This window comes from Tyto alba, unplaced genomic scaffold (genome assembly GCF_018691265.1).
Source record: "Tyto alba isolate M040663 unplaced genomic scaffold, T.alba_DEE_v4.0 Super-Scaffold_17, whole genome shotgun sequence".
Lineage (NCBI taxonomy): Eukaryota > Metazoa > Chordata > Aves > Strigiformes > Tytonidae > Tyto > Tyto alba.
In genome coordinates this window covers 13,126,486-13,146,291 of record NW_024881279.1, presented here as the reverse complement: position 1 = coordinate 13,146,291, position 19,806 = coordinate 13,126,486, and the positions used below count along the sequence as shown (strand labels likewise).

General features: G+C 49.2%; 1 protein-coding gene across 1 annotated transcript in view; it reads left to right on the top strand.

The window, feature by feature from the left end:
• Positions 1-18,436, top strand: part of STK10 (serine/threonine kinase 10) — a 52,319-nt gene extending 33,883 nt beyond the window's left edge. The window contains exons 5-19 of the mRNA XM_042790275.1: positions 873-945; positions 1,690-1,884; positions 2,938-3,019; positions 4,046-4,180; positions 4,976-5,512; positions 9,143-9,273; positions 11,213-11,336; positions 12,590-12,769; positions 13,010-13,102; positions 13,265-13,394; positions 13,807-13,931; positions 14,455-14,643; positions 14,949-15,074; positions 15,347-15,460; positions 15,576-18,436. Of these exons, the coding sequence (XP_042646209.1) occupies positions 873-945; positions 1,690-1,884; positions 2,938-3,019; positions 4,046-4,180; positions 4,976-5,512; positions 9,143-9,273; positions 11,213-11,336; positions 12,590-12,769; positions 13,010-13,102; positions 13,265-13,394; positions 13,807-13,931; positions 14,455-14,643; positions 14,949-15,074; positions 15,347-15,460; positions 15,576-15,716 (2,375 nt within the window). The 3' untranslated portion in view covers positions 15,717-18,436. The remainder of the gene's footprint in view (positions 1-872; positions 946-1,689; positions 1,885-2,937; positions 3,020-4,045; positions 4,181-4,975; positions 5,513-9,142; positions 9,274-11,212; positions 11,337-12,589; positions 12,770-13,009; positions 13,103-13,264; positions 13,395-13,806; positions 13,932-14,454; positions 14,644-14,948; positions 15,075-15,346; positions 15,461-15,575) is intronic.
• Positions 18,437-19,806: the final 1,370 nt, after the last annotated feature.

Sequence of the window (19,806 nt, the reverse complement as noted above, 5' to 3'; positions counted from 1 at the left end):
ATGGGCTTGAGTTAAATTGGCATCCAACTACCTGCTGGGGGCTGAAAAGGTAGTTTTGTCTGTAGGGACTGGTCTGGAAGGTGCAGACCTCCTTCTTGACTTTGATGAGGGGTGTTGGCAGCTGTGGGGTGTTCTTGGGATGTGTCTGTTGGTGCTGATGGAGACCAGCCAGCCTGGGAAGATAGAAACCTTCCTGTGACCATGGGTTGTGTTCCAGTGTAAAAACACTCTGCTGGCTTGGGCCAAGGGTGACCCACAGGCAGGGACACCCTGAGCCTAGGGTGCGGATGGATAACAGCTCCTCCAGAGGTCATCAGGGCCATCTTGGTGAGCAAACTGACCTGGAGTGGGATTGGTAACCTGTGCAGGTTTTACCAATTTGATTTAGATTGGGTTGGCTGCAGCAGCTTTCTATACATGGGATGAAATCAGAGAAAGGCACCACACAGTGGCTGCTATGCAAGAGACTGAAGGGAAGAGAAAGAATGTAACAGCACCAGTTAAAAAACACCAGTTTTTTCTGGTGTAAAATGAGGCTTTTTGCTATGAAATAGCAGTCCTGAAAGTAATCTGCCACGGAGCTGCTTTTGTTTGTGGAAGAGATTTCGACTTCCTTCTAGATATGTAGGGTTTGGATTAGGGGTGGCTTGTTATGTCCCTGTCTTATAGTACATGAGAGGGGAAGGTCCCTGGTGGTTATGTACCCAAAAGCAAATTTAATTTCTGATGCTCGGTTTAGAGGAAACAGCACACTGTATCATATTCTTGCCTTAAATGTGTGCTTGCTTTTAAATCTGCATTTCAGCCAAGTGTGCTAATTCAGAAGGGTCTTTCCATTTTCCTACGGCATCTAATGTTACCGCTCTTTTCAGCTGATTTTGGAGTGTCTGCCAAAAACATGAAAACCTTGCAGAAGCGAGACTCCTTCATTGGAACTCCTTACTGGTGAGTGACCTGCTTGCTAAGAAATCCTGGGTGTTCATGAGGTTCTTCTCTCTTCAGAATATCAGACTTGCTCAGAAACAGGGAGCTGATGGCCTTTGTGATGTGTTGGACTCTAGTGCCTTACCGAGCATGGATGGGAGGATTTTCACAAGGACTCCTCGCCAGAGGACTGCAGGGGTTTCCCTCGCCTGAAGGGAGCTGTGAGCAGCATCAGTGGTGTGGGAGCGCTGCCCTGTGTCACGCTGCCCTCAGCCAGCCATGTTCCAAGCTTGGAGGAGCGAGGGATGCACGTGTGCTCGCGTGTGTGTGCTCCCCACTCCCCCCACCCCGGGGGGGTGGAGTGGGCTTTGAAGCGACTCCAAGCACATGGGAACGAGTCCTCACTCCAGAAACGCAATCGCTAAATCACCCGACATGCTGAAGGAACGGAATTGGCGGGGATTAATTTATTGTCTGAAGCAACATCCGCGCCAGATGTCAATGGCCTGGGGGTTTCCACGGGCTGCCTGGGCTGTCTCTGCTGGGCTGCGAGAGAGAGGGGGTTGGACCCCTTAGAAAAGATGCTGCATCTTCTGAAAGCCAGAGCTAGGAGGAAAGGCTGTTTTTTGTTTTGGTTTGGTTTGGTTTGTTTTTTTATGCAGTGCTGTGGATTATTTAAAGCACTTAATTGCTGCTGCAAGGCTCACGTTGTGTGGCAGTGGGGTCATCTCTCCCCATCCCTGACTCTTGGTCTGCCCCTTGCAGGATGGCCCCGGAGGTGGTGATGTGCGAGACCATGAAGGACACTCCGTATGACTACAAGGCAGACATCTGGTCCCTGGGAATCACACTGATCGAAATGGCCCAGATTGAGCCGCCCCATCACGAGCTCAACCCCATGAGAGTCCTGCTGAAGATTGCCAAGTCCGACCCCCCCACGCTCAGCTGCCCTTCCAAATGGTGAGGGGTTTTGGGCAGCAGAGTATGCGTTTCCCAACTTACACAGTATTTCAAGAAAGAAAAAAGAATCTTTTGTAGCAGTATTGTTTAATTTGAGAACACAGTGTAGGATTCTAGCTGTATTCTAGGCCCAGCTATGTGTTAGGGGCCCTGAGAGAGCTGCTGGCTGAAGGCAGGCTGCTCAGCACTGCCTGTGCTGTGACTGTGTTGACGGTGTGTGGGCAGCACGGGGGGAGCTGCTGCCCACCCATAGTCCTGCTGAACCAAGAGTCATCCCTTGGCTGTTTTCAAAACATCCTGGTTTTGTGTGAAAGGCAGATTTTTCCTCTAAAACTGGAGATGGCCAAGAGCTCCAGAATTTCTTTTATGGAGTCTGGAAAGTCTCTTCTCCATTTAAAAAAATCCAATCAGATGATATTTTAATTTTTTTTTTTTTTTTGCATGATAGCTAGCAGCAAATTACTGGGGGAGCACTGGAGTCACAAGCGTTGTTACAGTGGTTCAGGTAGCAGGCAAGAGCCCACCACTAAAACCCATCAGGCAGGGTTAGAGTGCTTCCTTGGGAGCAGCTAAGGAGCCAGAAGTGGATCAGGGACATGCTCTGTATCTCAGAGCTGATCTTTGCAGGCTGAGGGTGCCCTCCTATTGGGTTCCTGGTCCTTCACAGCTATCCTTTTACGCTGCAGCTGTGGGGATGGGTCCTGGAGCATCCTTGTCCACAAGCAGCTCCACTCATGGGCTCCTTTCGAAGGATAACTGCTGGTGCCTTCTCTTATCTCTTCACTTTGGCCCTGGGGCACAGTGGCTGGTGCTCAGTCCTGCCATCTGTTGCCATCACAGGTAAGGCAAAATCTAGTCCCTCACTTGGCCATGTTGCTGATTCTCTTAGAAATAGTCAGAATAACTGAGTACAGAGTTGCCCATGCTGGGAGTGAAACGGTGATTATGACCAGTTGCAAAGTGGGACACAACCTGCAAAGGGATTGGGCAGACCCCTGTGGTTTCCAAGGCCTTTCTCTCTTCTGAGCTTCTTGCTAACAACTATGTTTTAAGGTCCCTGGAGTTCAGAGACTTCCTGAAGACAGCGCTGGACAAGAACCCGGAGACCCGGCCCAGTGCCGCCCAGCTGCTGGAGGTAGGGACCCGCACCGGCCCCTGGGCTGGCTCTGCGGCTGGTGCCTGGGTCTGCGAGTGTCTGAACCGCCTGTGTCATTGGTTTCAGATGATTTTGGTCTTGTTTAGAATATTCATAGTACTTTTCAGCCACTAAAATGCTCCAAAAAGGAACAGCAATGTTCTTCCCTTTGGAGCAAACTGCAGAGCCCCTTTAGACACCAGCTGGAACCGAAATAGCTCCTATAACCTAAAGATTGCCCCCATGGCAGCCAGTTAGGATTATACCTGGTTATTCCAGGTTTAAATTCAATTCCTTTCCTTTCCTCCTGTCCCCTTCCAAAATAATAGCAAAAACCTGGAAGATGCTTTTCCCCACTGGCTGCAGACACTCTCGCTCTCCAGCGCTGGCACGCTGGCTGCACACTTCCCATCCCGAAACGGTGTCAGCGGGAGGAAGCATGCAACAGTCTCTGCAAACCCAAGGGACTCCCCAGCCTTTTGCGGAAGCTCAACACAAACACCCGGCTGTGCTCACTGAGCAACTCGAGCCCAGTTTCAATTAAACCTTCCCCCATGCTCTGTTTGCACCCAGGGATCCTGCAGTCTGGCTCTTGCCCCACTCCTGGTGGCACTCTGGGCTCAGACCTGCACCCTGGAGCTCAGCCTGCCTGCAGTAGGGGAGGATCTCTCCTCTGCAGCGAGAGTCCCATGTTTAAATGCAGCTGGTGCTTTTGTTTAGGGGATGTTGACATAAAGCAGCTTTGCAGAGCACCACACTTTGAGCATCTGTGTGCAGAGCTGTCACTTAACTTCAACATCGTGTTCTCTCTTGTTCTCCCTCATATATGTAGCACGTATCTATAAATTCATCGGGGGGGTTAAGCCTGGTGACACTGGCAAGAACTGTGTCCTTGGGTTTTTGTAGTTGTTTCAAAGCAAGAAGTGGTGCTTGCCATTGCCATCACCCTGCACTTGCTCAACTGTGAGCTCACAAGGTCTGTTTTTTTTGGCCATCTCACACATGTGCATTTTGCTTGGCTTTCAGCATCCCTTTGTCAGCAAAGTGACCAGCAACCGGGCCCTGCGTGAGCTGGTGGCTGAGGCCAAGGCCGAGGTGATGGAAGAGATTGAGGACAGTCGGGATGAAGCAGAAGATGACGACTCTTCAGAGTCTGCCTCGGTGAGCACTCCTGTCCCTGTGCTGGCAAGTTCGCCAGTGTAGCCGTGGCAGGGGAAAGAGCCTGGCAACTTTTCTAGGCTCCAAAAGGCTGGTTTATAGGTATTCTGGGCCCCATCAGGGGGAGGGGGAAGCAGTTGCTTGGCCAGGGAGGGGCTGTTTTTCGATGGCTGCCAAGGGCATGGAGAAACAATGATGCTGGCAGGTGGCCCAGCCACCCACTTGCAAGAGGGGCTTGCAAAAAGTGTTTAAAAAATTAAGAAAAAGTAGGGGAAAAAAAGTGAAAAGCAGGTCCTAGTACAGGCTGGAAAAGCTGGAGTGGAAGCAATGCCAGCAGCACGTGGTGCCACAGTGGGGCACCACCGGCCCTAGGAGGTAGCTGGACAAATCTGCCTCTGAGCTGGGCTCTTTGAAGGGAACATCTCAAGGCTTCCTGGGCAGCTTTGCTCAGGGATATGCCTCGACATCCCTCATCTGTGGCAAAGAACAGTGATTAATCTATGGTGGAGTTAGCCACGTGAAAAGGTGTTTGATATGCAAATTCCTGGGCTGCCTCTTAAGAATTTGGAGCTTCCCCAATATGCTGTTTCCTTCCAGCCAGTGTCCATAGTCCTTGGGACCATAAAACTGGAGAAGGATAGAAGTATCCCAGGACTGATGTCCTAAAAGGGAAGATTTCCTCCCAGTAACTCTTTAGTTGCGGGTGACTTTGCTCTGAAGCATGGGGACTTGCAGTTCTTGCAGTTGTGTTAAAGTGGTGGTGCAAAACCCAACACCTTCCCTTTGCTGTCTTCCCAGCCCCCTGGTAAGCACAAGCGGGACCCCTCTGAGGCGAGTCAGCTGAGTTTTGATGGGGAGAAGCCTCCAGACTCTTCCTTGCCCAAGGCAGTGAACGGGCCTGTGGGGTCTGGCAAGGAGACGACAGATGGACAGAGCGATAAAGTCTCAGATGAAGGGACAAGCAGTGACAATGACAAACTGGAGAGCAACCACTCCACAAAACCCCTTGCCAGCTCTGCCACCTTGGCCACCCAGGGCAAGCCAGACATCATCTCGCAGCCTGAACGGCGTAGTAACTCAATGGAGAGGGACAAGAATCCTGGACCAGGCAGCAAGGAGCGGAAGAGCATTGGGGAACGGCCGGAGAGCAGCCACCTGGAGAACTTCATGGAGGAGAAGCTTGCCAACGGGAGTTTGGAGCCCCCAGCTCCATTCCCCAGCAGCCGGTCCAAAGGGGATTCGGATTCTGGCAGCACTTCAGCCTCTGAAAGCATGGACCTCACCATGTCTGCTGACCTGTCCCTCAACAGAGAGAGTGGCTCCATCTCCCTGAAGGTAAGTGGTGGGCAGAGGGTGTGGAGAAGAAAGGGCAGAAAACCTCTAATAAAAAGTGCTGAAGCGTTTTTTTTTCCCTTTTTAGCCAAGTCCCCTGAAATTCAGATCTTTTCCTTGAGTGGCCATGCACATTCACACTTTGGCCATAGCCCCTTAAACATCTTCCTGAGAAAGCAGCGTGCTGTACTCTAGATGGGGTTAATCTTTGACTATAGGAGGAGAAATTGAGTTGCCCCCAGTCAGCCCGGTGCCTGACAGTGGGGAGCAGGTAAAGTAGGAGAGGACAGAGGCTGCATGAAGACAGGGAGTCAGGGAATCTTGCATTAGCACAAGGCTAAAGACCAGCCAGGTGCCACCCCAGTGCTATTTGGTGAGATAAATGGAAAGGCTGGCCGCAGCACTTGCAGTGTCAGTGTCCAGGCTTGGACCTTTGCAGATAAACATAGGGCCATCAAGGAGGAAGGAAGCCCATCTTTAGGCAGAGCCTTCGATGGTTGTTTTCCATGTCTACAGACGCTTGTCCCAGCTGGGCTTAGGGTGGCACAGCGCATACTGCTGGATTAAGCTGTGCCATGGATACGTGGTATGTCCTCAAGTGAAGGAGAAGCTCTTAGTGGAGCTGCTGCAGGTACGTGTGTCCTCTGCTGTTCCAGGCCAGTGAAATCTAATGGAAATACGATGTTCTGTAGCTATTTTGGGTCCCTGAGAAGTGTGAAGTAACCATGCCACTCACCTGACTTGTGGAGTCATACAGTCAGAACAAGGACAAGTATGAAACCAAAAATGTGATTTCCTAAACTTTATCCATTGCCATTCCTAGAACACCTAGCCCCAGGAAAAATCGTATTTGGGCTGGTGCCTCTCACAATTTTTCCAACCTGCTACACATCTGGCCTGGTTTGTGTCAGCAGTGACTTGCATGAAGACCTCCCAGGCTTCTTGGCTTTTGCTAAAGGTTTTCTGAGGCTGGGAATGCTTGTGAGTCAGAGCCAGCCAGGTCAGCATGGCTTAGAGGAAGAGGCAAAGTAACTGGAATGATATTTGCTGAGCTTCAAAAGAAGAAATGTGTGTGACTTGAGGGGGCATAGTGATCTGTTGCACAAGATCTTTATCCAGTTGCCTGCATGACTGATAGCTTCCCAGCACAGAAACATGCTGCAAAACCATTCTCTGCAAAACTTTCCTCCCCTCCTGTCTCCTGCTGTGAGCATGAGAGCCAGCATCCCCTGCAGGAGTCCACAATCAATGTAGATCCTTAATGAGGGAAGCATGATGCTCTTGCATAGCAATTTGCCTCTTTTCACTGCCTTTCCCATGACACCTGGTGTCCTTGAGGCCAGCCAAAGATTAATATAATGCCACATGTGTAACTGCTTTCCCTAGTTAGTCCCCTAAAAGGGGAAATGATTTTTTTGGAAGTAAGTCTTTGAGATAGTCATATTAGATCATGATTTGAATTGCCCCAGCCAGAGGTAATGCTCAGAACAAACTAAAGGGCATCTCTCCAAGCAAGGTGTTCAGGCAGAGCTGTTCTCCAGGAGTGATGCTGCTGGAGGGCCCTGGGAAAGGTGCTCTGCTGAAGCTTCTGCTTTGCACAATGAGCTGTGAGTACATGTGGGGTACCAGGCTGTGCTGCTTGCTCCTCACCCAGGCTCCTTGCCCAGCCTTAGCTTCATGGGGTTAAACTCCCTGCTCTGCCCTTGCTTATGTTTCTGGTGCTGCTGGGTTTCATGCACAGGGTGCCAGACAGGTTGCCTCAAGAGAAGGGACAGCAAAGAGTTAAACCATTTCTGGTTATAAACATTAACTTTTTATCACAGGCTAAACTGCAAATTTAAGGTGACTTTTTTATTACCAGACTCTTTTTCCAGTTACTTATAGTTCAGTCCAAAGTAAAAAAAAAAGTTTTGGCAAAAGGTATCCAGATCTTTTCTTTTTTTAGAAAGATTAGGGATAAGAAATCTACAGGTGAATTTGGGAGGCTGCAGCTGGCAGAGAAAACAGTCAGAAATGGGCAGAAGGAGACAGGGTTTTCAAAAGGTAAACCAAACTTTCTGTGGAGGGAACTCATTCTTTTGAGTATCTAGCTTGAATTTCTTAAGTCTGACCTGCATGGCTACTGGGAGTTCACAGCTTTGGCTGAAACCCTTGGGAGCTGGAGGAGGCACACTGGGATGTGCGCTGTGAAGTGTGCTCAAAGTGGGGACTCAAAGTCAGCATCCCATATGACCACAGTTTCTCAGACTCTTCTCTGGAGAACAATTTATTTTACAGGAATATTTGTAATTACATTTACTCGTATTCAGGAGAGGATGCTGGCCTGCTACCAAGGGATAACAGAAAAGACCAGGAGAAAATAATTCTGTTTTTAGATCTACATTTGAGTAGCTCCATGAATAAGGCAGGGAGCTGCTCGTTCAACAGTGGGGAAGAGCCTGGGGACTGCTTGGGGACCAGGCACCACCCTGGCTGCAGCAGCCCCGGGTCGTGGTTTGAATGGGCACTGGGGCTGGAACAGACAGCTGAATGTTGGCATTTCTCATTTGGAAAATGCAGGAGTTTTAGCCAGCTGTTTTCATTCAGTTTGGGGTAGTAAGAGCCTTTGTGACCTAAGCTGCTCTTATGCAGCTCCGTGTTGGCTGAACCACAACTATAGTGGCACGTTGTTACACAGTGGGCAAGTTGCATGCCCTTGGAGTTTCTCTGGCTCCTCCACTGCAGCTAGCTCTCCAGGGGCTTGCTTTGGGCCTTTCCAGCTCACATGAAGCTCTTCTGTCATCTTCTATAACTGTAATGGTCATGACTGTAAGAGCAAGAGGACTTCAGGGAGCCTTTGCTCATTCCACCGTTGTGCTTTCCCTGTAGGGCTGCATGATTAAGTCGTTCATATAATTATTATTATTTTTTGCCAAAGTAGCAGAGTCCCTGGACACAGTCCTTCAGCCAGGCTTGGGCTGCTGACGCTGCAGAAGGATGTGGCGCTGCTGGGAGAGGCTGCAGTGCTCCTGGCACTTGTCCCTACCTGTGCTAATGGAAGCGAGCCTGGGCTGTGCTTTGTGGAGGTCACTGTAAGGGGCTCAGAGCTGGCTGTGATTAGTGAAGTATTGTAATGAGGGCCAGAGGGACCCTAGTGCTGAGCCTTTGGATGGGGCTGGCTTGTTTCCCTGTGACTCCATCCACAATCGCAGCCTGATGCGGGGGCCTTGCCTGCCTCGCACCTGCAAGAGGGTACGTGTGGGGGGGCCCGTGGGTCGGATGGCCCAGGAGCCTTCAAAGGAACCATTGCAAGCTTCCCGTTGTGTGGATTCCTCGGCAGTGCAATTCAGGGGGGTCCTAGCATCCCCCATCAGGCTTCACTTGAGTTAGATATGGCAAGGAAGGGTCTTCAGGTGGTGGGGTGCCTATCTTCCAGGTCACGTTTCTGCAGGGTGGGACTGCAGCATGGTAGAAAGGCTGTGGGGCTTGAATGGCAGCTCTAAATCTGCTGATGATTTTTACCTGATGTGGTTTGCTTATGTTCTTTATTAACAACGGCATCAAAATTGCTCTGAGACTTCCAGCTGTAGCACCCCGTGCAACAAGCCGGGTAGGTGCTTCATGGCTGCCTCCTTTCCTCCCCTGCCGACTCAGGATTCCCGGATGCACAAGAAGACACTGAAACGCACACGCAAGTTTGTGGTGGATGGAGTAGAGGTGAGTGTCACCACCTCGAAGATCATCAGTGAGGATGAGAAGAAGGATGAAGAGATGAGATTTCTCAGGCAAGTGGGTCCCTGGGAGGGAGGGAGGGCAGGGTTTTCTTCTCCACAGGCAAATCCAGGAGTGACCTAAAGTCATCTCATTTTGTGTGTTGGTCCCGCTTGGACAGGACAACTGTCCAGTACAGACATCACTTTTTTAGCCTTTCTTTGGCTGGCAGAGTGCTTGCCGTATGTTGTAAGCAGAGCTCTATTTGCATGTTGCATGCAGGGGAACAAAGGGTGCGTCTCGGGGATAAGATGCAGCAAGGCTATGACGAGGGGTGGTGACTGAATGTCTCTTCAATTCTGTAGATGTGCTGGCTCAGTGGAAATAAGCACAGAAGTCTTCTCAAGATGCTTCTCTTCCTTTTGTTCTTGTATGTCCTCAGACTTCATTAACAGAAAGGCCAAGGGAGTTGTAAACTTCTTGAGCATCACTTAATATTCATGTGTGTATCCTCCCTGCTTAAGTCTTTCTGACTCCTTTGCAGATCTTATAGCTTTCAAACCTCAGTGACCTATTGTCAGGAAGAGAAACTGCTGTTTCTTCCTCTGTTACTATCAGTAGCAGCACTGAAATGAGAAGGCCATTGAAATAATTAAAATACAAATTGTTTTGCTTGATGCCCTATACTAGGCTCTTTTGTGCTGCTCTGAGGGACTTCTGAGAATATAGTTTGTCCCAAGCACTGTGTGTCCCTTCAGCAGCCTTATTCCTAGGCTCTTATATCAGATCTATGCAGAAGCTCATTAACTACTCTTTTTTTTTTATATTAGAAGTGCATATAACACCAATAACATGGGGACCATGTACTAGCCTACAGGGAGTTTCCAGGCAAAGCTGCTTTCTCCCAGTCCACTCTAAGCTCTGGTGGCATCCCTGAAAAGATGCTAATTTTTAAAATAGTGTCTGCTTCATCTGTGAGGAAGAGACAAAGAGGCTTGAGCTGGAAAGCATCAAGTCTCTGAACACCTTCTGGGAGAAGTGTTTATTCCCCTGGGGCTAGCTGGAGGGCATGATCAACTCTCCTGGCATCTTGATTTGCACTTATGGGGCTTGCTTCTGGCTTTTTGGAACATGCCAAGCTATTGATTTGAAAGCAAGATCACAAGAGAGCACCTCGTATTGCACCAGTTGATTTAATGGGGCTTGAGTTTGTTTTGAAAGAAGAAATTGTTTCTAAGTGCTTTTCCCAGGAGGGTCCCCACAGAGTTTTGGACTCAATGAGTCGGGCTAATGCACAGCAGTGGAGGTCATGGTGGGATTCCTGCATGGAGAAACTGCTGCTGCGGTTCCTTTTGCATGGCACGTCAGTGATTTCCAGCTCGATTGGGCATGAACATGGCAAATGGGCTCAAACGCAACCATCTGAGCAGAGGCTCCCTTTTGCTGGATGTGAAGCTGGATGAGGGGGGTGATACAGTGGTGTGGTAGATAGGTCAGAATTGGGGAAAACTGCCCTTTCTGCCACCCAGGTGTGAGCAAGAACAGATGGGAAGCGCAGGGGCCAGGCCAGAGCAGTGCCAGCTTGGCTTGAGCTATGTTCTGAAGACCAGTATGCACTACCCCAGCTGGCAGAATGGGTATTTTGGGTGCTGGCTGGGGGAGCAGTGCCTGCAGAATCACCTTAGAAGCTTTGACAGGGCTTGTTTGAGAAGCTGTGATTGCTAACAGGCCTTACCTGTGAAAACTGACAGTTTTCCAACCGTTACCATAATTAGCATCCTGCTTTCCTTGCAGTGCTCTGGTGTCACAGAGCCTGAGAGCACATCAGCCAGTTGGCATTTACCTCCTGCCTGTGCTCAAAGCATCTGGCAGGGCTCTGCAGAGTGGCTCTGTGGCTTTCATTCCCCGCTGGAGTGCTCCGGTTACAGATTCTGACATCTCCGCTCAGGCACATGCCTCTGAACTTGTCTGACTCTGTATTTTTCTCTCCCCTTCCATTTTAACCCTCTGCAGGCGCCAGGAGCTGCGGGAGCTGCGTCTCCTTCAGAAGGAGGAGCACCGAAACCAGGCCCAGCTCAACAGCAAGCACCAGCTGCAGCTGGAGCAGATGCTCAGGCGCTTCGAGCAAGAAATGACGGTACGTGGGCAGGGAAGGGGGACCTCCTGGGTATCGGCTGGTTTGACTTCTCCTCTGCAGATGCCCTGCAAACTCTTGCACAGGGTGATGCTCTCTAGGTTGTAGCAGTCCTGGGGCATCATGTCTGGAGGGAGCAGGGCCGCTGAGGAACCCCTTGGGGTTATGGGGCATGGGATGCATCGGTGGAGGATGGAGACTTTTGTGGGTGTTCAGCACGTGCGGCCTGAAGCTTGGGAAGCACTGGCTGCCATTGCCTGGCAAGGCGCAGCCTGAAAAGGGTTGTTCTGGACCTTCCCTCTTTAATGATTTTTTTTTTTTCTTGTATGTCTGTTCATGGCTACTGTGAGAAACAGTTTACAGTGCTGTTGTATTTCACAGAAGAAAACCTTTAAATAAGAAAGCAGTGTGGCCAGCGTGTGACAGCAGGAAATCTGGCAAGTCTTTGAGTGTAAATTGAATAAACAGAGCTTACAGACTTAGTCCCTCCATGGGCAGCTTCTGTTGAAGTTAAACAATTTTGTAGATAAGTCCCTTTAAAGCTTTCATGAGCCATCTTTTAGATACCCCTTTATTAATTCACCTAGCATGTGTGCCTGGCAACCCCATCCCCTTGCAGAAGGCTGGGAGCCATCACTGATTCGTGTGCTCTGTAGTATTTCTAGTCTTGACATGCCACGTCTGTGAATTCTCATCTTAGCAAGTCACTTTTCATTTGTGAGATTTAATTACCGTACAGTGTGATGTGCAAAAGCTCCAAACCTGCTTCCTTTACCCTTTCTCTTGAGCAGTTTGCAACCTGGTCTTGTTGACACCTGGGTGCTCCATCCCTGCAGCTCACAGGGAGGAAGATATCAGACACAGGGGTGCTGTCAGAGCAAAGTGACCTCAGACTTGGAAATCCTTGTCTGCAGAGAAAGAACTATTATGCTTGAGCTTCACTGCCTGCTAATATTTGCCCAGGGCCATGGGTCCCAGTAGGATGTTGCAGATCAGGACATAAGCAGAAGAAAGGCTTGAAGTGTATCGGCGCTAGAACAAGATCGAAAGTGCTTTGTGCTCACACTAGAGCTATCTCTGCCCTGTGTGCTTCGTGGGGTGCTATTTGGAAATCTCTCCTTAGTAAAGAGGCTCAGTCCATGCAAGGAAAACCCCTTCCTCCTTTTTTCTTCTTTTTTTTTTTTTTTTTAAATACTTTTGGAAGGAAATGAAACAGAGAGGGGGATGAGGTTGACCTCTGTTCCCTTCCCATACAGACAAAGAAGAAGTTCTATGACACTGAACTGGAAAACCTCGAACGGCAGCAGAAGCAGCAGATTGAGAAGATGGAACAAGATCACTCGCTGCGCCGGCGGGAGGAGGCCAAGCGCATTCGCCTGGAGCAGGAGCGGGACCATGTCAAATTCCTGGAGCAGCTGAAGCAGATGAAGAAGGAGGTAAAAATGGGGATAGGATGGGGGAAAGCTGGTTTCCTGCATCTGTTCCTTCCAGGAAAGCTTTAGCATTTCTCTATAGCAGAACTTGAGAGCTAAGCAGTTGTTGGTGTTTTAGCAGGAAGCTCTTGCTTTTTTATTGTATATTTGGGTATTTCCTGATGTCCAGCTGTTTAGCAACATTAGGTGGGGTTGTTCTTGGCCTAAAGTTACCTGCAGATAAATCTCATTTCCCTCCCAAAGGTCAAGAACGAGGTTGAGAAGCTGCCACGGCAACAGCGGAAAGGGAACATGAAGGTGAAGATGGATGACTTTGCCCAGAAAAAACAAACCATGGTAAGGCTGAGGGAAGATTACCACAACTCCAAGACTGGAAAGTGTGTAGTAGACAGAAGCATCCTTCCTTCTTGAGGGACTGGCAGTCTCTGAAACACAACCAGATGCTTTTCAAGTTGCAACAGAAGGAGGGCTCATTGTGGTACTGCTGTTTTCTTCCAGGAACAGGAGTTTTTGGCCAAGCAGAAGGAGGACCTGGAGCTAGCCATGAAGAATATAACCTCCCAGAACAAAAGAGAGATCTGTGACAAGGAACGCGAGTGCCTGAACAAAAAGCAGCAGCTCCTGAGAGGTAGGTGGCAAAGGCTGTAAAGGAGGAAATCAAATGCTGTAACGATGGGTTTATCCAATGCTGGCTCTTCCCACACAACAGATGCTGTGACAGAGTTGCAAGCTGGCAGGATAGGATTTAGAAAAAACAGCCTTGCCAGATACTGTCTAAATGTTTAACAATAATAATACTTAGCACTTTAATCTTCAGAGTGCTTTACAAATATGAACCAATTAGAATTCATAATTGCAAGAAATGATTCTCCAATATGGTTTGCAACCAATTTCTCTTGGAAAACAGGAGGTGAACAATCACCCCCCCATATCTGCTGCACTGCTCCTGCGTGTAGGGATCGCTCATGCTTGGGACGCTTTGGGTGACCAAACTGGGGGGGCCAGGGTGGGTTGTGTCCTGACCCTTCTCCCTTCCTCAGACCGAGAGGCATGCATCTGGGATCTCGAAGAGCATCAGCAACAGGAGAAGCACCAGCTTGTCAAGCAGCAGCTAAAGGACCAGTATTTTCTCCAGAGGCATGAGTTGCTCCGGAAGCATGAGAAGGTGACCAGTTAGCACCTTCCTATGCTGGTGCTGGTCAGCAGGGTGCCTGGGTGTCCCCAGAAGGGATGTTTCCCTTCTAGGCTGTAAGTGGGTAAGGGTGGGTTAGGAGTTAAGGGACTTGGTCATTATTAGTGAAAAGGGACCAGAATAATGCTCAGATCAGCATACTTGCTTGGGACATGTATTCTGTGCTGCATGCATTTAGTGTGTAAGAAGCAGTTGTGAATCTGGGGGGCTTTTCTGGAAATCTGTCACTGTCCAGTATGTGGGATGGTGCATTCCCAGGGCAACGAGTGAAGACTGGCATATCTCACAGTTGTTTCTGTTTCCTTCCAGTCCCCTTCTCCTCTGCTTTCACAGCACGTTCAGTAGCTGCCCTCACCTCATGTCCCCTTGGAGCTGTCACCAGCCACCTCCGTGTAACTCCCAAATCTCCTCTCCAGATCTCTCTGGTCTCCTCAGCACTTTCTTGTTGGTCTGAGGTGTCCCTCCTCCTCTGATACCTGTCCCTCTGCTGGTGCAGGAAAGGGAGCAAATGCAGCGATACAACCAGCGCATGTTAGAGCAGCTGAAAATTCGGCAGCAGCAGGAGAAAGCCCGACTCCCCAAAATCCAGCGGAGCGAAGGGAAGACACGCATGGCCATGTACAAGAAGAGCCTTCACATCCACTCCAGTGGGAGTGCATCCGAGCAGCGGGAAAAGATAAAACAGGTCAGGTCTTGCAAAGGGCACCAGGGTTGAGGCTTGGCTTGGGGGTGCAGTATTTCACTGGCCTACTGGCAGAAGGGAAGTTGAAGTAGGCAGCTGTTCCCAAATTTCTGCCCTATGTCAAGGAGTCAGAGGCCTTTTGCTTGGGTGTGTTTTTCAGCGCTGCTTCCATCATGACTAGTGTTGGAAAGCATCCTCGGGGCCTTTCTTTCTTTCCTATATAATAGCGCAAGCTGGCCAGTCTTTTAACCAGCTTCAGACATCAGAGCAATGCTGCCTACACGGGCACCTGCTTTTCTCTCTTCCAGTTTGCTCAGCAGGAAGAGAAGAGGCAAAAAGCAGAGCGGCTGCACCAGCAGCAGAAGCACGAGACGCAGATGAAGGACATGCAGGCCCAGTGCGAGAGCAACACAAACGAGCTCCAGCAGCTGCAGGTACCCGTCCCCGTGTCTCGGTCTCTCAGAGCTGCCTGTGTGCTCTTTCTGCTCCAGCACAGGGAGTGTGTCAGAAGGGGCAGCTACAGAGGACTGGCAGTGAACTAGACCTGATGTCCCCTTGCTCTGCTTTGAGAGGTTTCTGTGGCCATGTCTAAACGTGCCCTGGAGCTCAGAGTTCTGAATACCTCTGGCTGATGCAAGTCCTGTTTGACCCTGGATTTACGGGTTCAGCTGTTTAATGGGTGTTCTGTTTTGTGATCTGTGTTTAGAATGAAAAGTGTCACCTCCTGATTGAGCATGAAACCCAGAAGCTTAAGTCCCTGGATGAGAACCACAACCAGCACATGAAGGAGTGGCGCGACAAGCTGAGGCCACGGAAGAAGGTAGAGCCTCCTTGGCATGAGCAGGGTGTCCTGCTTGGCTAGTTGGAGGGGACAGTGTCTGTAGCTCCAGTACAATCGCAAATACAGCTCTTGTGTGTGTTCCCTTCTGCTTAAGGCCCTGGAGGATGAGCTGAATCAGAAGAAGCGTGAGCAGGAGATGTTCTTCAAGCTGAGCGAGGAGGCAGATGGACAGACACCTGCATCCCCAACCAAACACGCCAAGTTCGTCCTATTCAGCTCCGCAGAGAGCTCGTAACACCCTGCAGCTGGCAGGCCACCAGCTGGTACCTGCTGTGTCCTCCTGGGCAGCAGGTGGGCAACTTGGACTTGGAAGATCCTCTCGGCAGCCTCTTCTTACAACAGCACCCTCCTGTCCCCTCACTCTGTCTGGGATAAATGTGGCCTCTGTCCTGCACTGGGGATGCTGGCTGGAAGTTTTGGTGGCTTTTCCAGGAGCTGGCCCGCCCAGCACAGCTCCAGGCTGGGACGCCCGGCAGGACCCTTTCTGCGATTGTACTTGCACTGTTTGCTGGATGCGTCGCCTCTCACGTGAGCCTGGTGCTCAGTGGGCTTGTCAGCTTGAAGTAAAGCAATAACTGCTCTGAACAGGAGCAACAGGCGATGGCTCCTGCCCTCCGAGTAGGGGTTATCAGCCTCTCTTTCCACTGTTGCTGCTCCTCTTCCCAGTCCTCTGTAAGGACTAGTCTAGGGCAGAGCAGCTTTGGAGTTGTCTTAGGCTAACCTTGGCCTTGTGGCCTCCCCATACTTCCCTTAGATGCATTTCTGTCTACTGTGGCCCTTTTTTGCTTAAGGGAGAGACAGTGATTTGGATATTTTTGCCTTTGAAGAGGGAGGCTTGGGTTTTTTCTTTCCTCTTCCTCCCCATATGCAGAAAGGGGATGTCCTTCCAAAAATGCTTCTGCTTCTTCATTTGCTGTGATTGCTGGCACCACACTCCCTCTGGCACCTAGCTATCACTATCTTTTCAGAGACTGCACTATGGCGTAATTAAACTGTTCAGCTGGCTGCAGATTTTTGTCTCTTAAAGAAGTGTATGTGTGTGTGTGTAGAGGGGGAGGTTTGTAACGGTGCTCAGTCTCGTGGTTGACACAGTGAGGTATTGGTCACAGTCATGCGCCTTCTGCTAAGGACAAGTTTGGGGCTGAAGGGTGTTACTTCTGGAGCCCTCATGATCACACATGTGCTTGAGATCTTTTTTAAAGTGTTACATATGTGTGGGCCATGGGGGTCAGCCAGCTTGGCCACTCTGCAGTCAGAGTTACAGGCTGCAAAGCATGATTTGGAAGGAATAAAGGAGTCTTGAAACAAGGGATGCAATGGAAGAAGAGATGCAAAGACAGGTCATGATAGCTTGTTACTCTCAGCATTGCTTTCTCCACTGATGTCTCATCTCCTTATGATGTGCCACAGTTTCATGGATGATTCTCCTGGCATTCAGCTTGGAGTCACACTGCAGGGCAGCAGCACATCCAGCCCTCTGTTCTTTCTGCTCCATGGTGATGTGTCTCTGTTGGGCTGCCTTCCTCCACCTGCACGAGGCAGTGCTTGGCTGAGCGGCTCGGTAGGATGCAGAGCACAGACCTGGGTAGGGGGACAGAGACCTCACGGGGCAGCACCTTCTTCTTTACACAACCAAAAGGTGTAAGGTAGCACTTAAGGTTTTCCCTCTGTTGCTCTCTGGACAACATTGTTTGTTTTAGGCCTGCTTCCCTATCAGGAAAAAATGTTTCTGTTAAAAAAAAAAAAAAAAAAAAAAAGTTGTTTTAAAGTCTTGTATGTTGATTTAGAGACATACTGGCATTTCAGAAAAAAAGTGGTATGTGATGTGCTACATTTCTAGGTACCTAGCTGAAGGAGTCAGCCCCCAGGCCCTTAACACCTCTTTATATGAGATAAAGTACACTATTTCCTACCCCTTTACAGTCTACAATACATATTTATAAGCTTCCTGCAAACTAGCAAGACTACATCCATTTGGGCCATTCCAAGCTTCTGAATCCACACCATTAATGTCTCTATTTATAAAGATAGCCTAGATGGACATTTCAGGGCTGGGACCCTTTGCAAACAGACTGCTTATCAGCTTTTCAGTAACTAGCCTGTCCTCCTAGGAAGACTGCCTGTCCCGTTGATTGTGCCTTTCAGATGCGATAGTGCCAGGATGGGAGCTGATGTAAAATTAACGAATGCAGAAGGTTGTTCCTGAACCAGGACAATGCTGGTTTGAGCCTTTTAATTGCATTAGAAATGTGTTTTATCAGCCCCGGTGGTTTTATTCCTGGTCCCATGGGGGTCAGGCTGGAGCTATTCTATGAAATGGTTGTTGTCACAGACATCAGTACCTGGTGCATGTTCTTCACATGTTACATGTGACTTGCAGAAGGATGTCCTGCAGCATACTGTTCATCCAGCTGAAGGGCATTGCCGCCTCCACCAGCCCAGGGAGTGACAGCTCTCTCTGGATATTGTGTAGCCATGAGGAAGGAGACTATTTCTGGGGGCTTTTAAAGAGCTAGTGTGATGCCCCCATGATACATCGGTTGTCCCTTTCTCCAGTTCAGCTTATTTGCAGCCTGGAGCTACCAACATAGTTTTGCTTTTGCTAACAGGGAGTGGGAATGGTTTTGTCCCCTGCTTCTTCCCTGTTCTCTCTTCCCTCTCCAGGTATGCCAGGGCTCCAGTACTGTCGCCCTCCTAGAAGAGGGCAGGGCAGTACATCTTTTGATCGTCATGTTTACAGGGTGGTTTTTCTTTGCCCCCTTTCAAAAGAGGATGTTTTTGTTGTTTCCTGTTCAGAATGAACCATGAATAAACCCAGCTTGTTTTTGAGGGGGGATGGGATGCCATTGTTTTCTAAATGTGGCTTTGAATAAAAAGGTTTTTTTAATATTTCATCTTCAGTGGGGCCACCACTGTGATGTAAAGACCCTTCTAATAAAGTAACAGACTGAGAAACCCGGGCCTGTGTCTGGTTTCCTGTCTGATCACCAGCTGTAGCCTCAGACTGGCTTTGCTTCTAGTCTGGGTTTTGCTGACTTATGGAAACCTCCAGAGCCAGTTCTGGCATGTGAACCTTGCAAGACTGAATTTCCAGTTCTTTAAAACAGGGCTAGCTGTTTCAGAAGCATTTCTGCTGCATGCTGCAGCTCAGTGACGGTAACATCTTTGCTATGAAGCTGAAACTCTGGTAGACCTTAAGTGAAGCAGCAGTTCCCTTGGACTTCATTGTGTGTTAAAATAGTGCTCGGCTGACCCTGCTTGGTGAAGAGGGAGTATTGCACCCTACTGCCTGAAGAGTGCAAACCACCTATGCATGGCTTTTTCTTCCTTTTAATTAGCCTGCCTGGCTTTAGCAGAGCATCTTGGACAAATGCCTCAGCTCCCTTGCTTTGGCAAGACAAGTTGGTCCTAAGGATGCCTCCCTGTCTCCTCCCACACTGTCGTCTGCTGAGGAGTTCTTGGATCTGGGGGATGTGTTATGCAGCTGAGACACAAGTCGTATCTTCCCCTGTCAGTGCATGGGCAGATCTCTCCTTGCTCCCTTGGGTTACTCAGAAAACTCTGTAACCAACCACAGGACCTATGTGGGCTTTGTTTTCTGCTCAGAGATTTTTACCTGTCAGTTTAGTTACAATTTCTTTCATCCAGACGCCCTCTGCCAAGTAAGGACACATGATGTGCAAGGTGTGCAGCTTTGACATGAGCCCATGGAGCTGGTGTGGTTTTCGCCTCATTTTTGTAAGGTTGATCCAGAGCCCGACAACTTCTACCTTGAGTTTCGTGCTGGAACTGACCTTGCTACCACTGTCCACCCTGGTTAAGTTAATATTGCAGGTTGTGAGTTCAGACACGAGGTGCTGAAATGGAAAGGAAGTTGGTACTGTAAGTCGTTGCTGATGGGATTTTAAACAGACAGAACAAGGATGAGAGAAGGACAAGAGCAAAGCATGACAGTGTCTGTCTCCTTGCTCCATGAGAGAATAAGAAATAAAGTATCTGAGGACACATAATTAGCCATCTCCTTTGTTTTACATGTACCAGGACTGCACCATCTCCTAGAACACACCAGTCAAAAATGATCTGTCTCAATGTATCCCAGTGAACCACAGGATCTCATGGGAGTATTTAACTTCATCTGCATGTCCTTGGCAGTGCCTGAGGGGAGCTTCAACTGTGAGGTTACTTATATGTATAAATATATGTTGGAAGTAATGTGTGTTCCAGAAATAACTATTATTTACCATTCTGCCCTGGTATAATGCTGAAAACAGAGCAAAAGTAAAAATCTTCCTTAATTTCTAAAAACGGAGATGACAGGCCTGAAA